Genomic DNA, 27,558 nt, shown 5'->3' on the forward strand with positions numbered 1-27,558 from the left:
CCCAAACACAGGGTGGTGAAAATCCTGGGGGAATTCAGAGAGGAAAATGATTTATTTCAACCAAAAAGACTTATGGAGGAGATGGCATTGGAACTGGGCCTTAGAGAACAATGGTTTGGACTGGGGTGAGGATGGAAAACGGAGTGGACAGAGGCACTCAGGGGAGTGACTGGGGTGCTCAGAAATTAGTGCGAGTGTGGTGTAGCTGGAGTCGTGGGTAGAGTTTTGGAAGTAGGTAGATCTGAGTTGAAATTGGAAAAGCAGGTTGGGATTTGGTTTGGGGTCTGTATGGTTTGGGTCAACATTACCTGGAGGCAGTGAGGAGCCAGGGAGAGTTTACAAGCACAGAGCATTCCCCTACAAATAGCATACTGGTTAGGGGTGGGAGAAAATGAATACTTCAAAATAATCATGTACAAAATCACCTTCCATCTCACATGAGCTTGTGGTGAGTTCTGCACTGACTGTGAGAATAGCCTGAGTTAACCAGGCGATGAGGTGAAGCAAGCTGCTTATGCTGAGAGGACACTCGTTGGAACTGGGGCCCCAGGGAGCACACTCAGGACCGATGTGGGGAGGCCTTAGCACTTCGTGGTAGCCAGAGCTGTGTGGCCACCAAGCGGCTGCCTCAGGAAGCAGAGCGTCTCCTATCCCCGGTGAGTTTTCAGCATCAGCTGAAGATCAACCTCCATAACCCCCGAGCTCCCTTGGGTCCTGAGATTTGGTCACTAAGATTCTCTAGGGCTTCTCTGATGGCCCAGCAGGTAAGGAATCCTCCTACAATGCCGAAGATGGAGGAGCTGCAGATTCTATCCCTGGGCCGGAGGAAATGGCAACCCACTCCAGTATTCTTGCCTGAAAAGTCCCATGGACAGAGGAGCCTGGTGGGCTGCAGTCCACAGGATCACAGAGTTGGACGTGGCTGAGCAACTGGGCACACACACACACACACACACACACACACACACACACACGTTTCTCTAAGTGGCCGTGGTGGGAGAAGAGGGCCTCCAGATGAGTCAATGCTAGAAAAGTTTCTCTGGGACAGAAGCCACAATATCTGATTTCATTCTCCTCCCTGGGCTTTCCCTCCTGTGCCCACCACCTGCATGTCTGGGAATGGGCTGGAGGGATGCCTGGCACATTGTAAATGGAATAGGAAGAGATGAGTCAGTTAAACCTTGCAAATCTCTTCTTGGAAGCCCCTTGACTCCACTGCAAACCATGTTGACCAAGTCATGGACACAATTCTGGAGAACCACATGAATAATGAGCATGTCTCATTCATGCTTAGGGTACTTTCTGATGAATCAAAGCACTTTTCTGTCACTTACTGTCTCAGTGACCCTGGGAAGCACCTCAGATGCTGTTGGCAGAGGCAGGCCATGGTACCTGTCCCAGTTCATTTTGTTCCACAGGCATTTATGTCACATCTGTTCAGAGCTGGGCACTGGGCCAGGAGCTGCTGTCACAAAGATGAGGGAGACACAGCCCTATCCTCATGAAATTCACACTGTGGTTGGGGAATGAGGGCCCTTAAATAATGAAGTATACAATACAGAGTGTTAAGTGCAGCTGCAGGGATGTGTGTGCACTTTGGGGTTATAGGAACACAGGAGGGGAAATCCAGGAGGGCTTCCTGGAAGAGTGAGGCCATTCAGAATTCTTGGCGGTTCTTCCCCTCTGACAATTCTGGCAGTAGCACTTTGTAGATTATGGAGTATTTTTGCAGGCATCATTCATTATCCCTCCTTTCAGCAAACATTTCTTTTTCAAGTTTGATTCATCTTCTATTTGGTTTAGTGGAGATGGAATGCTGAAAGTTTATTGTTTTTCATGTTGCTTTTTTTCTTTTTTAAAATTAAACTTTTTATTTTGAAATAATTGTAGATTTACGTGCAGTGCTAAGAAATAATGTGGAGGGATCCCATATACCCTTACCCAGTTTCCTCCAATGATAACATCTGGTAAAATCATACTGGGATATCAATGTTGATAAACTCACTGGGATCCTGGCCATGGAGACTAAAAAACATGAGAACAAAAAGGCCTGCCCTCAGAAGTTGACATTCTTACGCCTGGTCATGACCCTGTGCGGTAGGTCATGGATCCCCACGTTGAGGATGAGAAAGGGAGCCGAGAACGTGAGGTGCCTGGCCTGGCTCCGCACTGCACGGACCTTGCCTGTGGCAGACTTGAGCCCTGTCCTCCTGGCGGGCTTCCTCAGCCACGCTCCTGCCTGTCATCAGGCCAGGCCCTGGGGACCCGGCTCCCCCACTCCAGCTTCTGTCCTCCTGGGTAGGTGCGCAGTTGGGCAGGAGGGAGTGGTTGGCCTGGCTCTGGCCCACCTCCCCAGGGCCGCCTCGGCCCCGGGTGACCCTGGAGGACGCCGCAGGTGATGGGGAGGCCTTGTGGCGGCCCCAGGTGGTGGCCGAGGCAGCAGCCCCGCAGCCCGTCCCCCGCACGGCCCAGCTTCGCGCTGCCCTCCTTCTCACGTGTCTGTGTTTCTTTTCTCCTCCATGCTATGGCAGTGGTGCCCCGTGCTGATGAGACAATACTTGGTGCAGCCCCAGGCAGTCCTTTTCCAGGTAATTTCCTAGGGACCCAAACAACGCCGAGCACACATCTCCCTGGGACACGTGCCGCCTCGAGTCCCCGCTAGGAGTCCACGGCCTCTCCTGCCGCCTAGTTTCCGAAGTGCGCTCCCTCTCCTTACGCTTTGGATCTTTGTGGTCGCCCCGGCCGGCAGGCGGCGGAGGGTTAGGCTTAAATCTCATTTTATTAGTGAGGAAAATAAGGCTCAGAGAACTGGCCCGACTTGCCTGAGGTCACACAGGTGAGACGGAGGTAGGACTGGGGCAGGAACCCCGGTGTTATTCCTCTTAGTTCACCGTTCTTTCTACTACGGGATCAACAGCTTAATTTTATGCAAATAAAAATGAGCTAAGGAAGTCCACTCCCCTCCCTCAATCAGTTTTTCCAGATTAGAAAAGATAACCCTGAACATCCTTCTGGCTCAGACATTTGCGAGTGCAAGACTGTCATTTGGAGCATGGTATCTGAGAGGAGGTGCATACCTGGTGGGACTTGAACTTGAGGCCTCCTTGGGGTCTGTGGCAGTAGGTGGAGAATTTCTTTTTGTTGTTAATAGATATTTTATCAATCAAGATGCAAATACGAAAAATGTGGAGCCCACTCATCTAAACCATGCTTGACAAATGATTGCCTATCCTTTTTTAACTTTTTATTCTATATTAGTGTATCGCAAAGAGTCGGGCACGACTGAGTGACTGAACTGAACTGATAGTTGACTAACAATGTTGTGTTGTTGACTATATTCCAACGCAAAATCAGTTCAGTTCAGTTCAGTCGCTCGGTCATGTCCGACTCTTTGCAACCCCATGGACTGCAGCACGCCAGGCTTCCCCGTCCATCAAAACAAAAGGTTTAAAAAAATAAATTAAGTCACGTGAGGAGAGACTTTTCTCAAAAAAAATATATTGTGTTAGTTTCAGGTGTACGGCAGAGTGATTCAGTCATGCATATATATGTATCTATTCTTTTTCAAGTTATTTTCCCATTTAGGATGTTACATTATATTAAGCAGAATTCCCTGTGCTCAAGGCTAGGGTAGGTCCTTGTTGGTTATTCATTTTAAATATAGCAATGTGTACATGTCAATCTCAAACTCCCGATCTATCCTTCCACCCCACCCTTCCCCCTTTGGTAATGGTTCCTTCTCTAAACCTGTGAGTCTGTTTCTGTTTTGTGAATAAATACATTTGTATCAGGTTTTTAGATTCCAAACAAAAGTGACACATGGTATTTGTCTTTCTCTGTCTGACTTACCACATTCAGTATGAAAATTTCTAGGTCCACCCATATTGCCGAAAATGGCATGATTTTGTTTTTTTTTAATGGCTGAATAATATTCCCTTGTATGTGTGCACCACATCCTCTTTATTCACTTGGTTGTCGATAGACATTTAGATTGCGTCAATGTCTTGGCTGTTGTAAACAGTGGTGCGATGAACACTAGGAGGCATGTACCCTTTCCAACTGTTTTCTCCAGATACATGCCCAGCAGGGAGATTGCTGGGTCATATAGTAACTCTATTTTTAGTTTTTTAAGGAACCTCCATACTGTTCTTCATAGTGGCCATACCAGTTTACATTCCCACCAACAGTGTAGGAGGTTCCCCTTCTCTTTATACCTTCTCCAGCATTTATTGTTTGTAGATTTTTTGATAATGGCCATTCTAACTGGTGTGAGGTGATGTCTGATTGTAGTTTTGATTTGCACTTCTCTATTCATGAGTGACATTGAACATCTTTTCATGTAAGTAGGCAAAGAAGTTTCTCCCCCAACTGGTTCCATTGGAGTGGACCCTCTGGGACTTGATGATGTTGTTATTCAGTCTGTAAGTCATGTCTGACTCTTTGCGACCCCATGGACTTTAATATGCCAGGCTTCCCTGTCTTTCACCACTTCCTACAGTTTGCTCAAACTCACATCCATTGAGTCGGTGATGCTATCCAACCATCCCATTCTCTGTCATCCCCTTCTCCTCTTGCCCTCAATCTTTCCCAGCATCAGGGTCTTTTCCAGTGAGTCAGCTCTTCGCATCAGGTGGCCAAAATATTGGCGCGTCAGCATCAGTCTTTCCAATGAATATTCAGGGTTGATTTCCTTTAGGATTGACTGGTTTCATCTCCTTTTTGTCCAAGGGACTCTCAAGAGTCTCCTGGCACCACAGTTCAAAAGTATCAATTCTTTGGCACTCAGCCTTCTTTATGGTCCAACTCTCACATCCATACATGACTATTGGAAAAACCATAACTTTGTCTATATGGACCTGTGACTTGCTGACCTCAGTTTAGTTTCTTTCCTGGGTTATAGTCAAGAACAGCACCAAGGAGCCCTAATGGGAAGGGAACAGAAGCACAAAATCCACAAAAAGAACTCCAAAAGCTCGTAAAAGTAGGAATGTGGAACACAACTGTGGCCTGCAGATGTTGGTGGCTTGACAGCCAGTGGAGGGAGGTGCGGGGGGCTGTGTTCCCAAGGGCACAGGTGCACCAACACAGCCCCACTGTCCAGCCCTTGGCTTTCCAAAGAACTACGAGATACGGAAACAGACACCACTGTCACCAGGAAAAGAGGCACCGATCATGGGTTCCCGCTTTTCTTGTCTCTCTCTCCTGATCGTCCCTCGCGTCTTTCTTTTTCTGTCATTCTTTCTACCTCTCTCAGCCTCCACTTTCAAAAGGGACTTGAAGTATCCTGCAAAATAAACAATGACCTATATCTACGTTAGCTAAGGCTGAAAAAGTTCAGAGATTATGCAGAGGAAAGACTTAAGATCATTCTACGAGGTGCCAGCGATGATACACTTGTGGTGACTGAGCTCTGAATTTGACTAAGCTTCCTGGCAACCAAGGCAAAGAAGGATATGTAGGGTTTCCAATGTCCCTGTAGTAATTTTTTTTGGGGGTGGGTAATGAATTGTAGAAGACATTGACATGGAATTTGAATGTTCTAATGGGAGTGTCTCTAGAGGATTTTTGTTTTGTTTTTATTAAGTTCTTTGTATGGCTGTTTTCTTTTATTGCCTCTAATCAGCGTTGAATGCCTGATATTCTGTCCCAGAACAATGAAGTCACTTCCTCAGGGATTACGCCTCGGGATAGACAAGGACATTGTTTTCTGGTCCCCTGACTTGATGAGGGTAGAGGTGGGAGGTTAGCATATTATTTCGAGCTCTTGTTCATACCCTCTCCAGTTAATTTTTGGATTTTGTGGTGAATATCATGCTCCTGGCTCATGCATTCATTCATTCAACAAACACTTAGAGGGCTCTCAGGCTGTTTCCTGCTCTGTGCTCTCGAGGCAACTGGAGGGAGAGAGACAAACAGTCATTGTACATGGTGGCAAGCATGATGATAGAGTCTGTGCAAAATGACACCAATTATGGACACACAGACAAGGCACTCACGATTTCTGTGTAGGAAGGTGGGGTCCAGGAACGGCTGCACTGAGGAGATGACACTTGAACTGGGTCTTGTGAGTTTCAGTGGCTGAGTGAGGTGCACCTTCCAGACAGAGGGAGGACAGTTCCTGGAATGACTGAGGAGTAGCCAGTGGAACGAGGGTCCAGGGACCCCAGGAGATGGAGGAGAAGGCAGTTGCCTCAAACAATCCCAGGCAGCTGAGTGGGACAGAGAGTGGTGAGAAACTGGGGAGTAATTACAAAGCGAATGAAATGACAGCATCCCCTGGCTCGTGCAGGAGCAGAGCAGGAGCTCTAGGATCCCACCAAAGGAGGGGATGGGGCTCAGTCCTGTGAGCGGGAGGTGGTGGGAGGCACACGTGGCAAAGGGCAGTGGCAGCTGGTTTAAGAATCCACTGTCTTCTCAGCCCCAGCTCTTTAGGGAAGTTCATTGCACCTTCTGGCAGCCATTGGTGGTTGAGCAACTGGACTTTTGGGTCTCCCACTGCATGTCTTACACAAGTTGAAGATTTTGTGTCTGGAAGAGATGACTCAAACCCAATTGCTGAAGTGACTGAACAACCTTTGATACTGAATTTACTGACTAAAACAGAATCCAATAACAAAAAAGCCTCTTCCATCTGGATATTAAATATGTTAAGAGGCAGGGTTGGCGATCCTCCGATCATTTTCTTAAACCTGGGGTGGCTATGCTCCTTGGGAAATAGCGCCTTTCCCTTGTGGACGCAGCTGCCCAGCCCGGAGTCTAGGAAGGGGGCAGACCTGGTAGTGGGGTGGGGAGGGCGCAGGGTTGCTACTTTTAGCCAAGATGCTGCCTGGCTCTCCTGAGGATAAGGGTCGCTCATTCATTTGTTCATCCAAGGCTCACTGTGCAGGCTCTTCAGAGTCGAATCCCAGCTCGTCTGCTTTTTCATCTGAACCTCTTCCTCATGCAGCTATTGACATGTACCTTGTTTTTGGATCACTCCCATATCACCTCTGAGCTTTCTTTCAGCTCTGCTCAGCAGAGATCAGGGCCAGGGATTGCTCAGGTCCAGGATAAATAACAGCTTGCCCAAGAAACATTTCCTTACCACTTCCTGTGCCATGTCAACGAATGGCTCTGTGCCCTTGTCCCTGTTGGATGGAGCTTCAGGACCACGTGTCTTTTCCCTCGAGATGTGTGGATGAAGGTCAGGGAGCATGTCTGGGCCTCACATACCATCTTGCACACAAAAAAAGCCCAATAAACACTAAGCATGCACTCTGCTCAGACCTCTACACAGGAACGTAGGGAAATGATAGGCCCTGTCCCCATCCCAGGGTCTCAGAAACCCCAGAGACCCTCACAGAGACAGTTTGACCTCCTGGTTTTGCATGTGGCAATGCACTGAAGGCGGGCCTCCGATGAGCCTTACATCCTAATTTTTTAAGCAAATGAGGAGTTGAATGCATGAACAAGTCCCATTCTGTGCTGGATAAAGTCTAGACAGTGACCTTTTCTCAATAGCTTTCTGCTGCCTGGAATGAAGACTTCTGGGTGAGACCTACAGCAAGAGATATATTGTCATCTGTACCTAGTACACACATATCCACTTACATCGAAACAAAGAATGATGAAACAGGATTTACTTTTTCTGTGTGAGAGACTCTTCTGTTCTAGTCGACTCTGTTTTCCATTTTAAAGGTTAGTACTAGCGCAGTGATTTCCTACCTGTTGAAGGGTTAGGACACAGTATGAAAATCATTAGGGTGATTGTCAAGATTTTGGAGTCAGATGGACCCAGGTTTGCATCCTGGCTCTGGCACCTAGAAGCTGTGTGACATTCAGTTCAGTTCAGTTCAGTCGCTCAGTCGTGTCCGACTCTTTAGGCAAACACGTTCCTCCTTCGTTAGAAGTCTCAGTTCCTCATCTGTACAATAGGAATAATGTAGACCCTACTACATGGGGGTAAGTGTGCGGGTTAAATGGGATAACACAGATAAAAGCTCCTGGCATAGAGTCAGTGATTGACAGGTGTGAGCTTTGACGTGGTTGTGAATATTATGATTTGTATTGTCCGGGTGCCGATCTGAACTCCTGCTTCCTGGGGAGTGGTAGTCAGAAAGGGCTTCCTGGAGGAAGACGCACTGAAGCAAGGCAGCAGGTCGGCCAGGAATCACTGCTGTCCTCACAGTGACCAGGAGCTCTGTGAGCATTCCAGGGACACACATTTTCTTCTCTATGAAGGGCAGACTTGTTCCCAAGTCTGGACCGTGTTAGACGCCTTTGCCTTTCACATTTAGGTCTCTAATCCACCCAGAATTGATTTTTGTGTCTGGTGTAAAGTAAAGATCCAATTTCTTTTTTCCCTCCTTGTTTCTGAATGGATAACTGGTTCCCCTGCACTGTTCATTAGAGTCTCATCCTTCCCTGCTGATTTGTACATCCCCTCTCTCATATATCAAGGTTCCATACATGCACAGATCAGTTTCTGGACTCGATTCTGTTTCACTGGTCAATTTATCCATGCCTGTGCCCGTCTCATACTGTCTTAATTACTGCAGCTTTATAGTGATTCCTGATGTCGGGGAGGCCTGTCACCATCTTGTCCTTCTCCTGTAGAGCCCCTGGGCTGACTCTGGGCCTTTGCTCTTCTCTGCACGTTGCAGAATCAGCCTCTGCTAGAGACAGGTGCAAAGTCTCAGGAGCTCCGGACAAGAATCCATCTCAGGGTGCCTGGGCCTGCCGTGCCTCCTGGATGCACGGCTGCCGCCCACCGTGCTCAGCATTCGAGCCACCCTGGAACCACGTTCTAATTCATTTGCAGAGAAAAGCTCTGGGATGTGCCCAATCTTCGTCCCCTCTGCCTGCCACTTGCCCAGTGACTCCTCTGGTTTCCCTCCCAGGGACTCAGCCCTCATCATCCTGCCCAGGAAGCCTGCAAACTCCTTTCAGAAGACTGCTTGTTTCCTTGTCCTTGTCCGCTAAGGACATAACCCTGGACAGACAGAAAGGCATCATGCTTTGGCAGTGCCAGGGTGATGGAGGAGACTCCCTGCACCAGAGCTTGGCACAGCCAAACTCTTTGGCTTGGGTGTCTGCGAATAATTTCTTTATCTGAAGATAGGCCTGGGATTCAAGTGGGGAATGGGAAGAAGAGACCTGTCACTCTTGCTTATACTGTGGTTTTTCCTGGAGCGGGAAGACCCATGTTGGCAGCTTCACAACCTTTCCGGAGACCATTCTGACAGTGGTGCCAAGGAAATGACGCATCCCAAGCTCTGGTTTCATGCACTGGCTTAAAGAACAGAACGTGACTCATGGGCCAAGTGTACATGGTTGGTGTGGATTTGGTAGATCGGTTTTCAGCATACTGGTGTTCACACGCTTCCAGAATTTAGGAACATTTGCTTTGATGTGATGGTTTTAGGGTGAGAGTTTATGGTGAACCATCCCCTGCTGACCCTGGGCACAGCCCTCGTCCCCTTGGGTCTCAGTTTCCTCCTCTGTGAAATGAGCGTTTCAACTAGGTGATGACCCAAACTCCCTTTAACCCTCGTTTTTGTGATTCTACACTTGCGGTTTAAGAGCACAGAAATGAGAGACTTTCCTTTCCATCCTCTTGGCTATAAGATGCATGTTTCTGGGCCTTGCTTTGGTTATAGGTGCCTCCCTCCTTGCATAGAGGAGGTTGGTTGTCGCTGGCTGGCTGGGGCTGAGGGAGGGAGGGGAACCTGCGGGCCACAAAGAAGCAAGGTTTGAATTCTCGTGAGGCTGCACTGAATCTTGTCCACCTCCTCACTTGGGGAGATGTCCTGATTCTGGACACCTGTCCTGTTCTGTTGAGCTGAATGTGTCCTCGCAATGCCAGGGATCCGTGAGCCCCCAGGAGCCTTGGTGCTGGTACGGGCTCGCTGGCTGAACCCAGAACGTGGCAGTGGTATGTGGCTGGAGTGCTTTGGAACCTCCATGCTGAGACACCTGTCTTGTTTCCTCTTTCAGACCGCCGATTATTCCACCATGGCCTCGCTGGCAGGAGGGCTGGATGACATGAAGGCCAACCTGACCAGTCCCACCCCCGCTGACATCGGGAGCAGTGTGCCTGGGCCGCAGTCCTACCCCATTGTGACAGGTGAGGGCACCCGGGGTGTGGTGGGGCAAGGGGTGAGTGGCGGGGAAGGAGAGAACGCGTGTGATGATGAAAATGGCTTCTTGGTGCTTTGGGCTTGACAGGGGCCGTGTTTCTTTTAATGAGGTTAGGAGGTCCTGGAACAGCTTGGGGGACTGAGACATGGCTGTAGATGCTCTGATAGAGCCAGAGGAGAGCAGGTAGCAAATGGGCAGTGGGCTGGGCGTGGATGGAGCAGGGAAGCCTCACATCAAGGGGCTGGGTGATTTCGGGGCCCCTGGGACTGGGGTGAAGTGTTCAGATGACTGGGATTTAGCTGTCTGGGAGAAAGGCAGTCCTGGTGGGCCTCAGCCCGTAGGGTGAGTGGGATTCCTGCCAAATAGCTGCCAGGAGTTTCAGGTTTCCAGGTGGAGTCAAGAAGGACAGGAGGTTTAGACCTTTCTCAAAGACCAGTGGCTTGAGCTGTCAGTGTGAAAATGAAGCATGTGGGCCCTGGAGGCATGTTGCTGGGTTTGAACTTGTGGTAGATGCATATTCTTGAGGAAGTTAAATAAAAATTCTGGCCTTACAGATGGTTTTTTCATCTGTAAGATGGTGCTAGCACCCACCCCACGGTGTTGCTGTGAGAATTAAATGCTGCAAACACATGAGCTGCTTAGACTCTGGTCCAGCACACACAAGCACCCAGTACGGCGTGATTATTACTCCTTGTGAGGTGGCTGGTCACATCAGGCTCACCGCTGTGAGAGGGGCTGGACCACAAGGGTGGGACAGGCAGACACCCCGCCCTACTACAGCAGCGCTGGGCTGATACGGACGGACAGACCCAGCCACCAACTCCGGGAAGATGTCTGACTGAACGGGCAAGAGGCAGGCTTGGATACTGAACAGATGGTGGGGGGCAGGGGGCACTTGGACGAGAGCCTAAGGTAGTGGGATGTCCCCGCAGGCTGATACACGAGACCCAGGAAGCAGTCAGAGACAAGGGGTTCTTAGAAATGTCAGTGGGCTGTGCTTGCATCAGGACTGGATCTGGGTTAGAACTTTAGGGAAAGAGCTGGATGAGGCAGGCTCTCTCCCAGCCTCATGGAGGCTCCTAGGCAGGGCAGGCCCAGCTCTGAGACTGGAGCTTGTGGGGCTCAGGTGAGAGTAGCCAGGGCTCTTTTTGCAGATCCAGGTACCACGTGGGGATCAGTTCAGAGGCAAGAGTGACTTGGTCCCCTCTCTGCCTGAAATGGGGCCAGAGGCTGGAGGGCAATTGAGTCTGCAAGGGATAGGGGTGTCAGTAACGGAGCAAGGATCTATGGAGAACCTCATTCAGAATGAACTGAGGTTCATTCTTTTACTAAACATCACAGGTGTCCCATGAATCCTCCTCCTTGGGGCCATGAGGGTCTGTGACAAGATCTCTGACAGCATCCCCATTTTACAGATGCAGAAACCAAGTCTCAGGGAGAGGAAGTATACAGGGGAAGGCAGAGAGGTAGAGCCGGCCTTCACAGTCTCCTGGGTCCTTATTCTTTTCAAAGAAGTACAAATAATTGGATAGGTAGGGGTGGTAAAGTAGAGAGAAGCCTGGATTAGTTAATAATAATAGTAAGTCACTTTATCTAGTAGTTATGGAGCTCCAGACACTGTAAGATGAACCCGTTTTACCCTTGGAGGAGCCCCGGGAGGTGGGTGCTATTATATCAGATCCGTTTCTTAAAAGGCCTGGGGCAATTAAGTAGCTTGCCAGAAGTCACAGCCAGTGAGCAACAGAGGTAAAATTGAAGACCCTGCGGGTACGGTCGGCCACTCTGCCGCACAGATAGCCTGGGGCCAGTCCTGGCGCCCTCACTTCCGTGCTGTGACTTTCGTCCTGGTCTCTCGGGGCCCTTGTGAGGATCACGTGAGACCCCCGAGGGGCCTGCTCTGCAGATGGAGGGTTTGGGTTTGGGGTTCATGGGTTTAGGCAGATCACAGAAAGACATATTCTACCATCTGCCCAAGCCTATTTAGATGGAAAGTAATCCAGTAAGCGTTGAGACTGTGGTTGTGTTTCTGAGACTCTTATCTATTGATGTGGCATGCTGGTGGTCAGTTGCCCAAAGGGCTAACCTAACCCACAGATTAGAACCATATGTAAAAACAGATCTGGTTAGTTGGGCCCATGTAGGACTTTCTATAAATTTGAGTCAACATTAAAATTTTTTTAATCTGCATCTCTGGCTCTCTTGAAAAATCAGATGATCTGGCCACACTGGGTGGTATTCTTACATGGTTGTAGAAAGCGGAGGATGAGTGACAGGAGCCCCTCAAGACAGGACCTCCACCCACCTGCTTTCTCATTATCTTACAAGCCTAATCTGGAAAGGAATTTGAGTTGAAAACTCTTGATGCAGAAAGTCGGTGCTAAAAGCTAACTGGTTGCTTTAGCTGTTCGGGCTCTGCAGAAGGCCAATCTGGATGTGAGCTGAGTCTTTAGGTTGAACCCTTGACCAAAGATTTGTTTGTATTTTGATCTGTCTATTTTAAAGTCATATCATAGAGCAGAAAATGAATACAAATATAAATATCTCATACCTAAGTCAGAATTACACCTAATGTTGAACTATTAAAATTATTCTAATTACAAATCTATAACACATACACAATAGTATAATATTACAAATATAACCGTTAGTTTCTTGTAAGTAAACAGTAGCTGGCTAGAAAAATAAAATAGGGGAAAGCAGTAGCAACAGCACCAGAATAAAAAAAAGAAAAAAAGAGAGAGAGAGAATGCTGAGAAATAAGCTTCACATTAAAACCCCACTAAAGGGTATAAAAGAGCAAATGGAGGGATCTCCCTGGTGGCCCAGTGGCTAAGACTCTTTGCTCCCAATACAGGGAGCTTGGGTTCAATCCCTGGTCAGGGGACTAGATTCCACTTGCCACCACAAAGGTAGAAGGTCCTGCACGCTGCAACTAAGACCTGGTGCAGCCTAAATAAATAAATATTTTTTAAAAAATGGAGAACTACAGCTTGTTCTTAGATAGGAAGACTCAACACCATAAGATGTCAGTTCCCCTAATTCTATTAATTCAAAGCGTTTTCAATCAAAATGCCAACAGAACTTAAGGCTTGCCAAAATGACACTAATTACTAGACAAATAAATACTCAAGGGTAGCTAGAAAAATTCTGAAATAAAAAAGTGAATAAAACAGCATATTTTAAAATTTTATGATAGAGTTACAACAATTAAAACTACTAACTGAAAATGAAGCAAATAGATAAATGGAACAGCATACAGAGTTCAGATCATTTGTCGTTGCACCATATGCTCAGCCATGTCTAACTCTTTGGGTGTTTATAAATACAGCATTTCAAATCAGTAGAGGAAACATAAATCATTCAGTTAATGGTGTTGGGACAATTGGCCTATTGTATCCATACCTCACTCTCTATATCAAAATAAATTTCAAGTTGATCAAAACTTTAAATTGAAAGAATGAGGCCATAATAAAGCTAGGAAAAAAAAAACCACAAGGGAAATATTTTAATAATATTTAATAAAATAAAAAGGGAAAGGCCTTTTAAAATTTGTTCCAAATACAAAAGACAAAGAAAAATGAGAGAAATTACTGCTTAAAATATAAATGTTTCATATGTATGTAAAAACACTCAAAAGACAAAGAATAAAAAATTTCTAAGTGGAACACAGGTGACAAAAAGCTAATTTCCTTAATATATAAAGAAGTTTTTAGAAATAAAAGAAAGAAATCAATAGAAAAAAATGGGTAAAGCAAATGAACAGGAAAAATGCAGATGCCCCATGGCATATAAGAAGATATGCACTGTATTCATAATTTTAAAGCTACAAATTAAAATAAACATTAGACTCTAATAAAACCTATCAGCTTATCAAAAACTGGAATGTTTCTTGAGGCCCAACTGGAGAGGTTTCTGAAACAGATATTTTCATACACTGTTATATGCATATAAATCAGTGCAGTGTTTTTTGGAAAGAAATGTGTCAATAACTTTCAAAATTTTAAATGGACATACCTACCATCTAACCCAGAACTTGTATATTCTCTTTAAGAACTTTATTTCACAGATATATTCACACAGATGCACAGTGATACCTAAATCTATATAATAATGACAGAGTTATTTATCATGAAAAGCAAATGGAAAAAACTAATGTTTATCACTAGGAGGTGGTTTAATAAATTATGGTTCCTTCACACAATAAACTACCCTGCAACCATTGAAAAGAACTAAGTAGAGCTATCTGTGCTGACATGAATGTGTTTGAGATATAACACACTAATTGTTCAAGATATAACACATTAATTGTTTAAATAAACATTTTTGCAGAATAATGTGTTTAGTATGATCCCATTAGTGAAAAAAATATAAAGGACACACACAGAGGCATGGACACGCGTACGCAGATCAGATGCGTGTGTGTGATGACGGGAGGAGACGCTGCTCGGGGCCCCCCCCTTCATGGGGCACGGGAGTGCTGCGCTGAAACCGGGGTTCTCTACTCAGCCCCACCCGGTGTCCCCTGAGGATAGCGAATATTCAGAGTGTGCCACTTTACTCTCCTGAAATTAAGTTCATAACAAATACAGCCTATCTTCACAAGTAATTTCAAATAAAATAAAAATAATGCTCAACTATTAGATATAGGATGTGAGAGTTGGACCATAAGAAGTCTGAGCACTGAAGAATTGATGCTTTTGAACTGTGGTGTTGGAGAAGACTCTTGAGAGTCCTGTGGACTGCAAGGAGATCAAACCAGTCCATCCTAAAGGAGATCGGTCCTGGGTGTTCATTGGAAGGACTGATGCTGAAGGTGAAGCTCCAGTACTTTGGCCACTGGATACGAAGAGCTGACTCACTGGAAAAGACCCTGATGCTGGGAAAGATTGAAGGCAGGGGGACGAGGAGACAATAGAGGATGACATGATTGGATGGCATCACCAACTTGATGGACATGAGTTTGAGCAAGCTCCAGCAGTTGGTGATAGACAGGGAAGCCTGGCGTGCTGCAGTCCATGGGGTTGAAAAGAGCTGGACACAACTGAGTGACTGAACTGAACTAATTAGATAAAGGAGAAACAACTGAAATTGCTTTTAATTAATTGCTATGTACTTTGATAAGTAAATACTCTTGCATGTCTAAACTGCAAGACATAAAGGAGTAGCTCAGGGCTTGCCCGGTGCACGGAATCACCGTGAACTCAGCAACAAACCTGAGCACAGACTTGCTGTGTCTGACATACTGTGAGCAGGAATTTACGAATAGGTGAGGAGCTCTTGGCAAAGTTCCAAGTAAAACAAAGTACGCACTTTACTCGATTTACACGGTAGTTGCATTCCGAGAAACTTCAGTGTATATTAAGACCATGGAAACTGCAAGTTCACATTTATATGTAAATGAAGTTCCACTCTAGATTTAAATAATTATAAGCAGATTTCTCACCTCTCTGTATGTTGGGCAGGACAGGACGATAGTGCAGGATGAAAGGCAGATTCTTCATTGTGTGGGACTGTTCCACACCAAACCAATAATGCCTGTCAAGCATATAAAACCCCCCACAAATTGCCAAAACACCCTCTGGGGGAAGCTGCCGACCCCACTGAGAGCTGTTGGAACACCGGGAAGGAGTGCCCCTGAAAGCTGTTAGGGTGGGCCTCCATGTCACATGCGCTGTTAATTTAATTCCACCTGTCCTCGTGGATGTGTTGACAGTTCTGAGCTCCTCGGAGAAGAGCTGAGTCTTCCAGCCTCACCCTCCCCTTCTCCCTTCCTCACCAGGCCCAGTGCGGTGGGTGCTCAGCTAGACTGCCAGTCTGGGATCTAGGAGGTGGGTGGACTCTGTTCTCCTCCACCCAAGTCCTCACACTCCAGGTCACCCAGGGACGATCTCGTTAGAGAAGGAGTCCATGTCTCTCCATCATTTATATGCCATATAAAATATTAAGTTAAACTCCTGCTCCACCAGCCGGGGCCACGGTTCAGAAACGGCCCACCATTTGCAAAGCAGTGACATGACCTGCCCATTCCTGCATTGTCAACAGCTTGGGTCCTGATTGGGGCTAGTTACCTACAGATGTGTCCTTGGGTCACAGGCTTGATGACGGAACAGCCACTGTCCCTACCTGCCCGGGAGGATAGCAGGTGGACGCCAGCAAGGGACCCAGCAGTCTTTCCTCACTGTGCCCGCCTGACACTTTGCCTGGAAGAACAAAGGAATGGGGCCGGCCTGTGTCCTGCTGGCATCTTCCCCTGAGCACCCTCTTCTTGCATCTGCAGTTGGAATGACAGGAGGAGACTGAGAGAGGTGTCTTCTGGTTAAACAACTTTGGGAAACACCTGCCCAGTGAATGACCCAGGTTCTAGGGTCTGGGGCTCCCCTTGGTGCATCCTCTCTAAGTGGCAGAGACCATACAGGGGCCAGTGGGTGAGCGCCCACAAAGACAGACAGATGCTCCAGGTCCCCAAACCACCAGCTCTGGTTTGCTGGTATCTCTCAGGCTCAGTGTTTTGACTCCCAGTATCCCAAACTTGATACTTGAAAGCAAGGATTGTAAGTCCATCTTCTGCCTTTCTCGTGTAAACAGAACCTGTGGTCTGAAGGAAAGAGCGCTTAGACCCAGGAGTCAGCCTGGGTTTAAGCCTGGGCTTTGCTACCTGACTCTCCTGTTGTTTAGTCACTGAATTGTCTCCGATTCTTTTGCAGTTCCATGGACTGTAGCCCACCAGGCTCCTCTGTCCATGGGATTACCCAGGCAAGAATACTGGAGTGGTTATCATTTCCTCCTCCAGGGGTCTTCGCCACCCAGGGATCAAACCTAACTGTCCTATCCTTCAACAAATAGAGTGTCCTCTTTGAGCCTCAGTTTTCCTATCTGTGAAACAGGGACGACAGTTCCTGGCGCACCTGCCTCAAAGGCCATTGTGAGGATATAAGGAGAGCGAGTGGAGGAGATTTGCGGGCCACTCAGGGACCCTCCGAGTGTGTGTGGGCAGCAAAGGGGGTCTGGAGGGTCTGCGGCCCAGCTGGCTTTTTCTAGTCCCCTTCAGAGCGGACGTCCTGACCGCAGGTGTGCAGGGGGAGGGTTCTGCAGGGCAACTGCTCACTTCACGGCTGGAGAGACCCAGGTCCAGAGGGCAGAGCTGACCTGCTCAAGGCCACATCCAGTGAGTTAGAGCTGGAACTGGGGTTCATCCAAGGCCACAGCTTCCACAGCCTGCTGCCAATATGTGGTTCGATGGACTAAAACAAACAAAAAAAATCCTAGTTTAAATTTCCAGAAGGCGTATCTTTTAGCATGTAATTGGGAGTGTCAGCAGCAAAGCCAGACTGCCTGCTCTTGAAGTCCAGCTTCATTGTATTCTAGCTCTGTGACCTGCGGCATGTTACTAGCCTCCAAGTCCAAGGTCCCTGTCGGTAAAATGGGGCCCAGATAGTACTCCCTGCAGGAAGCCCGTGAGCATGGTCTGTGCAGTCTTAGCCTGATGCTTGGCTAAGTAAGCACTTAATGAGTGGCAGCTATTGGTATGTTCCTGGGCTCTTGTACCAGAAAGTCCGGTGAGGTGCCACGTCACTGTGAATGGCCTCTCTGTGGGGAACGCCTCCTTTGACCTGTGTTTGATGAGCCTTTATGTGGTTCAGTCAGACCCAACTAAATATTTCTTCACTCAAAGTGAAATCATAATAAAAAATAAAAGCAGAAGTACAAAGAATACCTCATGTATCCAGGCTGCCAAAAGGGGCTGGAAAAGTGACAATAAAAGCTATAATACAGCATGATACTCCGTAACCGGGTGTTCAGCCATTAAGCTTTCCTCTAACTTGTCTGCCTCGGAAGGGCAGCATAATATTGATACTTACTGTATTTCGGGCTGTCTCTCGGGGCTTGGCTGGTGGTACCATCGAGGCCTGGGTGGATAGTCCCTCCTCTCGCTGAGCTTACCTGCTGGTGAGAGCCAGACAGTTCACAGCAAACACGGAGAAAAGGTTTACAAGGTAATTTCATACTGGCAGTGAGAGCGGCGCTGATGTCTGGGTCTGAGTTCATAGCACAGGGAGAAATAACACAGGAGGAGAGGGAAACGGGGGTTGGGGGCAGAGACAAGAGGGGCGGGAGATGAACTCGAGCCTCTAATAAGGTGGCATTTGATCTGAGACCCCAGCCAGGAGAAGCCTTGAGAAGATTTGTGGGAAAGTTATCTGGATAGAAGATAAAAGGCCCTGGGAAATGCCTTTTAATAAATGACTGAGTGAATTAGGTGCTGGGAGGGTGGGGCCATATCTCAGTTCTTTCTCTGCTGCCAGCTGGGCCCAACTCATAGTCAGGCCTCAGGAACGCTGGAAACTTGGAGGTTGGGTACCCTGACCCATCACCTAGCCCTGGGATCGATTCTGTATCAGTACTTGGTCACCTCCAGTGACAGGGATTTCACTACCTCAAAGGCAAAGAATCTTCAACAGGACTTCTCTGAGGCTGTTCTCCATTGAAGTCATTTCCTTCCCTATTGGCAAACCACAGCCAAGGGGCTGGCAAAGTACAGGCTGGTGTTTGTTCTGTGAACTCAGACCCAGACACCGGCATTCTGTGTTCTCGTGGTCCAGCCCAAATAGCGTTTTTTAAACTAAAAAAAAAAGAAAAATCAGAGCTCACATTTTACAAATCAGAGAACAGCCCCAATGTCCACGAGTAGGGGACTTGTTCAATAAAGAAGAGCTCAGGGGGACGGAGTCCTGTGCGGAGGCAGGAAAGGAGGAAGCCCTTTAGGTCCCGATTGAGAGGCCTTGGAGATACATTATGAAAAAAGCATGAATGGCGCATGCGGAATGCTGCCTTTTGTGTAAAGAAGGGAGGGGCCATGGGAATTCATATTTGTATGTGTGTACACAGCATACAGAAATTCTGGAAGGATACTCAATAACCCTGTTTGGGTATTGTCTGTAAAATGGGTGTAGGAAGTGGACCTTTTGCTGAATATCATCTACGTTTTTAATTTTTTGAACCCTGGATAGAGGAGCCTGGTAGGCTACAGTCCATAGGGTCACGAAGAGTCGGACATGACTGAAGTGACTTAGCACGCATATATTAATTTATCTTTATCAAAAAATTAAATTTAAAAGTGGCTTTAAACTAGGATATTTAGCATAAAGGCTAAAATGTCTAACTCCCTTTTTCTCTTGAAAAACTGGAAGCCTGTCCACCAGAGTCCACAGTCCCATGTGGCCACAGGTGGGCAGAGTTTAGAAGAGGCTTTCCCCTACCTGAACCACGCTTCTCTGTTCGTCCCAGTCTCTGTCTGGTCAACTTCACTCGCTCTCCTTGCCTGCTGGCTCCAGTGAGTTTTAGACCTGCCCCAGCCCCTCTTTCCTGTCTCCTCTGACACCTATTCCTGCTCAGCAGAAAACCCCTTTGTTAGGCCAGAAAGGGCTGACCACAGGCTGTCCAGCTGGCCTTGCCTGCTGCTAACTCCAGGCCTTTGCTCACGCTATCCTGCCTGCCTGAAATGGCTTTCCCCAAATAACAGCTCAGTGCATAAGCCATCCATTAGTGGGGGAAAGGTTCTCCAGAATGTGCGACAGCTCAGCATGTCAGCCCAGTGCAGCGATGTCACACTCTGTCCAAACTAAATGTTGTGAACCTGCTTCAGGGAATGACAATCCAGAGAGAAAACTCGGCACCCAAAGTGGGACTTCCCCAGAAAAACAAGGCTATTTACACTCCAGAAAGATTGAAGATGAATCCAACTGGAGATTACAGTGTTTGTTAAATAGACTCACTGTTACAGATTCTAGAGAAACCTAGAATTTTGGAATCTCAGTGTTTGGAAGGCTCATCAGAGGTTCAGAGAAGCCAGAAAGGTCTGATCATTTTATTAATAAAGTCCAAATGAAATTCAAGCATCTCTGTAATTAAAATGCACATCAAAGGAAAATATGATTTGCTTTCAGGTTAGCGCAGTGTTCCCAAGAACTATTTGTTGAATAAATGAATTAATATTTGTGTAAAGAGCAGTGTCAATTAAAAAAATAATTTCAGTGTAAAGTACTCCAGTTATTTCTGACCTTGCATTTTGTAGGATAAAAATAGACAAAGCTGATGGCCTTCCTGGTAATACACTCATAGATTTCTGCACTTGCAGGCAGCTTGGAAGCCGACCTTTCCAAATAGCCTTCAAGAAAGTCTCTGGGCCTCCAGCGTTTCAGCCGACCCTGCTGTGATCCATCTTCTTAAAATAGCGATTTCATTAGCTTGTCCTCCTGGTCAGAGATCTCCACCGCCAGACCATTATCTGCAGGAGAAAACACCAAACTGTAGCTCCTGCTAATTAGCGGAGAAGTTACCATTCATCATTCATTCATTCTCTCATTCCCTCACTCACCTCTCCGTCAAACCCCAGCTCCTTCAGGCTCCTTAGCGAGGTTTGGTCTTGCGGCTGTAGTGTCTCTGCTCTCAGGATACTCATAACCTGATGAGGGACGTAAATGTGGGTACATGTACAAGCCAAAACAAAGCAAAACAAACAGGAAAGAGAAATACCAGGGAGGAACCAGCACGTCTGAAGGTGTGGAGGAGGGAACTATTGCTTCCTTTGACTGTGGAGTTTGGGAATATTTTGTGGAGGAGTCCATGTAGAAGCTGCTCTGGAGGAACCACGAACTCTTGGTTTCTTTGCTCTGAAGCTTGGTCTAATCTCTTGCAACACCCTCAGTTTTCCTAATCCCTTTTAAAACAGGAAGGAGTACTTGCTCATTGTAAAATAAATAAATCTATGTAGCAACATGTTACTGTATCACCAAGTTCTTAGATTGTTCTGCTGTCAGCAGAGTTGATGGTTTGGTAGATGTCCTTCCAGAACTTTTTCTTTGCATTAAAAAACCATATCGGGTTATACAGATATAGATCATTTCCTCCAAATGGCTGTTTACTCTTCATACTGTTGGTCAGTTTAAAAAAATTTTAATTTCCTGTTTTATGGACACCTAACATGTTCAGTGGGTCCAGAACTTCCATCCTTTCTCATGTTCTAGATGGACCATCATGAACTGTCTTTAGCAGTATGGGCTGGAGAATTCCTCGCTCAGGGCTCAGGGCTGGATCCCTCTCAGTGTTTGATACCTGGGCTGCAGACAGAGAAAGATGGGTTACAGGAGGGGAAGCGGGCGGGGAACCTAGGTATCCACGGATGGCCCAGGGCTATCAGCTTAAAAAGACAGCAGACTGGGGGCCTGGTGCTGCCTCCCACGTGCCCAGGGCTGTGTGGGGAGGAGGTGCGGCTGCTCGAAGCTCATCAGGGGAAGCCATGGGGAGGCAAGCTTTACTCGAGTGCAAAGAAGAATTTTTTAACAAAGCTTTCTGAAACTGGAATAGACTCCCTCCGGAGATAATCACAGTGATAGCTAATGTTTATTGAGCATTTGTTATGTGCTTTGGTTCGTTTCATCTATGAAACTAGGTACTATTTTTGTCCCTGCTAACAGTTAAAAGCAATTGCCTGAGTTCACACTGCAGTAAGTAGCAGAGCGGCTTTCTCTAACCCCTGCACTGTGCTGCCTCTGCTTGGTAATAAGCTCCTTCTCATCAGAGATATCCAACCAGAGCTCTCTCGCATTCCCCCGTGGCGCAGTTAGACTGGTGGCCCTGGGGGTCTGTGGAAGCTGATCAAACTCAGAATCTCTTGCACAGACTCTGGAGCTAGACTACCTATGTTCAGTTATCAGCTCTTCTCCCACTTATGAGCTGGTGACCTCAGTTGCAACTGAGCATGCCTCAGTTTGCTCACCTGTAAAATGGGAATAGGAACTTGTTACATGAATTAAATGAGTTAATATTTCAGAAGCACTTGAAACTCTGCCCGGAACATAACTGCTAAATAAGTGTTGTTTTTTAAACACCTGGAGGTCATGAAAGCAGCTCAGTTCAGAGAGCTTGGTTTAGGTGTCCTCCACAGACAGGAGATGAGCTCGCCAGAGGTGGGATGTGTCCAGCATGGAGCAGTCCTGATGGCTGCCTCTGCTGATGTTCCACTGACCTCCTGTTTTAGCTTCCAAATGCTCCTGTAACAAATTAACACGAACATCATAGCTTAAAACAACGTGAATTTATTACCTTAACACTCTAGGGGTCAGAAGTCTTAAAATCAAGGTGTCAGCAGGGCTCCATTCCCTCTGGAGGCTCTGGGGGAGAATCCGTTTCCCTGTCTTTTCCAGCTTCTCCAGGCCACCCATGTTGTCTGGCTCATGGCCCATTCCTCTGTCTTCAAAGCAAGCAGGGTATCATCTTGTCTTCTTTACCTCTGTTTCTGTTGTCACATCTCTCTGTGACTCTGACCACCCTGCCTTCCTGTGTGGGGACTTGGTGATTCTATTGAGGCGCATTTGAATAATCCAGGATCATCTCCACATCTGAAAACCCTTGATTCAGTCACACACCTGCAAAGCCCCATTCTCTCTGGAAGGTGACAGAGCACAGGCACTGGGGGGCCATGATTCTGTCCACCCCAGCACCCCAGCGCCCACTACCAAGGCCTCCTTGGGGACTCCGCACCCCCTTGAATCCTGGGAGAATCATCACCTGGGAGGGGGATCAGCCCCTCTGTTGATGTTTCTGCCTGACCTCTCTTAACCACGTCTGTGAGCGCTGGCTGGTCCTCACTTATCTCCTCCATCTGCCCCAGTGTTATGACAGTCATGCCCTCCCCAGGGCCCTAGGGTCAAGAGACTGCAATATTGATGCTGGTGAGTCCTTAGAGATCATTAGCACAACTCCCTTATGGAGAGGATGGAGACACGGAGGACCCAAGTTCTCCCCACACGAGACATTTCCAGAAGCCACCTCCCTTGGCTCCTCCCTCTGTTCCAGACTCGGCCCTCCAGAACAGAATGTATCACCTCTCCTAGCCTCATTTCTCTGACTGGTCCTCTGCCATCTATCTGCCTCATCCATGCCCGATGGAACCCTTCATCCAGACCTTTCTTTTTTATCACTTTCCTACTCAACTTCCCAGTCCTGACTCTAAGCCTTTGCTTCTGCTGGTTCCTCTGCTTAGGATGCTTCTGTCATTTGCCCAGAGGTGGCAGTAGTCTGCTGTGAAAGGAAGAACAATGGGCTGCCTTGGATCTGGATCACAAATCTTCATACCAGCTCTTCCATAAATAACTCCTTGGTGACTTTGGGACACGCTTTCTCTCTCTGAGCCTCAGTTTTCACATCTGCCCAATGGGAATTATCGTCCTGGCTTCTCCTCTCCTTGCAGGACTCAGTGAAGCACATGTGAGCTTCTTCTTTTAACCTGACTGTGCTGGGTGCTCAGGCCCTGTGTCCCAGCAGAGGGGTGAGTGTGAGCTGGTGCAGAGCTTTGCCAATGAATAGCTCTCATGACGCCGGTTGAGGGACTGAGGAACCAGCAGGCCTACCAATCTCTGTCTATGTGACTTCAGGGAATGTCTCCACGGAGCCATCCTCAAGCACCGCCTCCTTCAGAAAGCCTTCCCCAGTTGCCCCACAGGCAGAGTGATAATCTCCTCTGTGGGCCCTGGATCATTACACCTGTTATCCCATTGTGCTTTGACTTATGATTCTGTGTATCCAGCCTAACTTTATCCTTACACTGTGAGGGTCTGGATTATCTTCTGTCTAGCATGGAGCATGGAACAGTATAGGTACTCGGAAAGTGTTTATTGAATGAATGAGTGGATGGATGGATAGACGGATGGATGAACAAATGAGCTGTCTAATATGATTAGTTGTTACTAATCACCCCAAGGGCTTCCCCGGTGGCTCAGCGGTAAAGAATCTGCCTGCAATGCAGGAGATGCAGGAGACTCTGGTTCGAACCCTGGGTTGGGAAGATACCCCGAAGGAGGGCATGGCAACCCACTCCAGTATTCTTCCCGGGAAAATCCCATGGACAGAGGAGCCTGGTGTGTTACACTGTGGAGTTGCAAAGAGTCGGACAGGACTGAAGCAACTGAGCTCTCCCATGATCACCCCGAACCCTATCCATCTATGTTACTATCAAGGTTATTGACATAATTCACACACATACACATCTCTGAGGAGCAAAAGGGGCATTTGAATGCAAGATATTATTACAATTATTATTTCCTTCCAAATGCATTAACTTCACCTGGTTTGCAGCCCTTTTTAATCTGCCAGCCTTCACAGCCCAGAAAAAGTATCTCTCTAATTTCTCTCTATTAACTTTTATTTTCATTACCTGAGAGGCTATGGAACTTTACTCCTACCCTTACGTCTTCTATAAATGTTTGGTAAGGCTGGTTTTGGCACGAATCCTTAGGGGCACCTGCTGCCCATCTGAACTTGCCCATCCAGAGAAGCGTTTGCCTTTCCAGACCCATTGGCTCCTTTTGTCACGTGCCCACCTCAAGGATAGGGTGGTTTGTAGCCCTGTTTGAACGGTTGGCATCTGGAGTGCAGGCTAAGGTAAGAGCTCCTTCCCCAGAGCTGATCTCAATCCTGGATAAGCTCCACTAAGTCAAGAGTCACTAGCAGGAATGACCACTAGTACTTGCTTCCCACTCACTAGGCAATGGGCATTATTATAAGCACTTTACATACCTTAACGTGTCTATAAAACAACTCCATGAGAAAGTTTTATTATCCCTATTTTACTGATGCAAAGACTGAGCCCTAGAAAAGCCCATGAGTTTACTCAAGGTCACATCTCTCCTAAGTAGTAGAGCCAGATTTCCAACACAAACTGTCAGATTCCAGAGGTCACACACCTGACCACTGTGCCACACTGCCCCTCACCAAGCTGCTGTGTCCGGGGCAGGCCGGCCATCTGGCCAAAGGAGGTCCAATTCGGGACCCAGTTTAGGAAACAGGCCGCAGGGCTGATGCATCGATCAGGGCCAAGCCCTGGGGCTGTGACTGACATGGCTGGTCTCCATCCTGGATGCTGTCTGGATGAAGGCATTGGGCTGACTCACCTCCAACAACTGGCACCCAGACAGACCTCAGCAGCCTCAGCACATAGTAGGTGCTCAGGGAAGGGCTGTTGAATGGATGGGCAGACAGCAGCAGGTATTATCTCAGTCCTTCTTCTCCGGAAACTTATGCTGGATTTGAGGTGTTTGGAGGGTCCGGGGGAGGGGCCGAGTGGCAGAGGGTGCCCTGAGGGCCTCTGAGCAGTATCTCTTTCCCATCTGGCCCACAAGTGTTACAGCATCTTTCACAACCAGTAATCTCAGTCCTGGATAGTTATTCCAAAGGTGTTGCCCAAAACAAGACCCCAGCTACCATGAATAGCCATCTGTACCCATATGGGTGTAGATTACAAAAGATAACTGTGGTTTTATTGTCTCTAAACCTCGCTGGTGTAATGAGGGTAATGGAGTCAAATACTCACATAGATCTCAGCCTGGAGCCGCGGAGCTCAAACTCCGGCTCCTTGTCCTTCCTCCTCTGGTCCTGCAGCCTGAGTCAGCTGTCTCTCACTGCAGGATTCCAGGGTCTGGTCTAAGGGCTGGGCCTCTGGGCTGCCTGGAGCTCGCCCGGCGGCTGCCCATCTCCTCTGTGGGCTGAGCACACCTCCAGCAGGGCCCAGCCCTGCCCCTGCCCCCCGCCCCCAGAGGAATCCCTTCTTTGACCTTTGTAATTATTCCTGTTCAATCTTCCTTCGTGTTTTTTCCTCCCCCTTTTGGGGGTGCTCGACTCCTGCGTTCCCTCCAGTGTATTAAGGATGTGAGTGAAATTGATGACTGGGATGTCTCAGGTCTTTATGATGATGAATGACTTTCACTGCCAAAGCTTTTATTGTCTGTGATTTGGGAAGAAGGGGGAACTGATATATCAAGGCTCCCTGTCACACCATTTAATACAGTTATAAATCCTGACGTCACTAACTGGTGGTCAGGAGCTGGAGAATTCCACCGGCTGCTGCTTGGCCGAGCCTTTATGGATTTTTTTCCCCCTCTAGCCTTTCTTTGCGTGACTGTCACAATTGTGTTTTGAGGGTGGGGGGATGGGAACAGCTGGATGGTGAGTTTAAAAATCCCAAGGGTAATCTGGTCCAGGGAAGAAAGTGGGAGGCCTCCCCACTCTAAAGGAAGGGGAAATGGCAGCATCACTCTAAGGTGAGCAAGAAATTGTTCAGTGAAACCAAATCCTAACAGTATGCTAATATCTTTTTGCTTATGGACCACATTTTACAATTCACTGACTGATTTTGCAGCTGTTATTTTCCAGTCTTCCTTCCATCCTTTGGGGGTGGGGTTGTGACAGACGTGAACCCCGTTTTTCGGAAGAGGAAACTGAGGCTTAGCAAGGTGGAGCAAGTTGGCCAAGGTTGTGCACACCAGGCAGATGCAGAGGGCAACTCCCCGGATGAAGGAGCTGGGCCTCACCGTTAGGAATCTGGGGCGATGGAGTCAGAGGGAGACGACAGGAAGAAGAGCTGGTTTAGCTATCTTGTGGTCCCCCGGGAATGCTCAAGTGGGAACATCCAGAAGGTGATGGAGGAGGCATCAGGGCTGGGAATACCACTTGGGAAGTCATGGGCACAGTGGAGATGGATCCACCTGATGAAGATGCATAGACACAAAGTCTTGAGAGCAGCGGAGCTCCAGGAAGGAACTGGTGAACAAGGATGACTGGGGAGAAGTCAGGGAGAAATCTTGGAAAAGGTGATTGGTGGAAGACAAAGCAAACCACGCATGCTCTTCATCGTGGGACCTGGAACAACCAAGGCTCTGAGGCGGGAACAGCAGAATTCTCCCTGGCTGCTTAAGTAGAAAAGACGTTAGGATCCTCAGGAGGCCCACGGGACCAGGCTTGGAGGCTTCACAGCTGGGAATCACATCTGAACCACACCTGAGCATCTGAACCACACTTGAAATACCACGTAACTGGTTCTGTGGAAACGCCACCTCCTGGCCTGTGGACACAAAACCCTCAGCTCATGCTGCTGTCCCTGGACACCAGACATCACCACAGGACCTTTATCTCCACAGGCACCTGTTTCTTTGTGTCACTTGCCTCTGAATTAACAACTCACATGCGTGTCTGCTTGATGGAGCCAAGATGGCATCTGCGCTTGAGCTGCGAGGGAGGCTGGGAGATCAAGCTTCTAACTTCTGCCATGAGGACGCTAAACTCTTAAGGTGGAAAACTGTCAAAACAGAAGAAGGGTGTTCGTGGTTTCAGGTGGACAAAGATGTTTGAAGAATTAGGGAGTGAGAGAAGAGATCCAAGCTAGCAGGACTGAAAGGACCCTGGCTTTGGAGTTAGGAGGGTCTCGTTCTCTGGGTCATTTACTGACTGCAGTCAGCCCCTTCCATAGGATTTGAGGCATCATTAAATTCAGACCGAGGGACATCTGCACATAGGCCAGAAACCCCCTGAAGAGAGGGGGAAATGGCTCTATGGAGTCCAGAAACGCCCTAGTGAGGGGCAGCAGTGGGGCCTGGAGCCTGGGGGTGG

General features: G+C 47.7%; 1 protein-coding gene across 7 annotated transcripts in view; it reads left to right on the plus strand.

Annotated features, from left to right (window-relative positions):
* The window catches only part of PAX5 (paired box 5), a 183,229-nt gene that overhangs the window by 98,246 nt on the left and 57,425 nt on the right, over window positions 1–27,558 (plus strand). For 4 of the 7 annotated variants that reach the window (XM_070480253.1, XM_070480249.1, XM_070480251.1 and 1 more), the window contains 2 exons: window positions 2,532–2,588; window positions 9,976–10,105. In XM_070480253.1, the coding sequence (XP_070336354.1) occupies window positions 2,532–2,588; window positions 9,976–10,105 (187 nt within the window). The remainder of the gene's footprint in view (window positions 1–2,531; window positions 2,589–9,975; window positions 10,106–27,558) is intronic. The other 3 variants (XM_070480254.1, XM_020884814.2, XM_070480252.1) reach the window with 1 other exon arrangement.

The sequence above is a fragment of the Odocoileus virginianus genome, chromosome 18, assembly GCF_023699985.2.
Source record: "Odocoileus virginianus isolate 20LAN1187 ecotype Illinois chromosome 18, Ovbor_1.2, whole genome shotgun sequence".
Taxonomy (NCBI): Eukaryota; Metazoa; Chordata; class Mammalia; order Artiodactyla; family Cervidae; genus Odocoileus; species Odocoileus virginianus.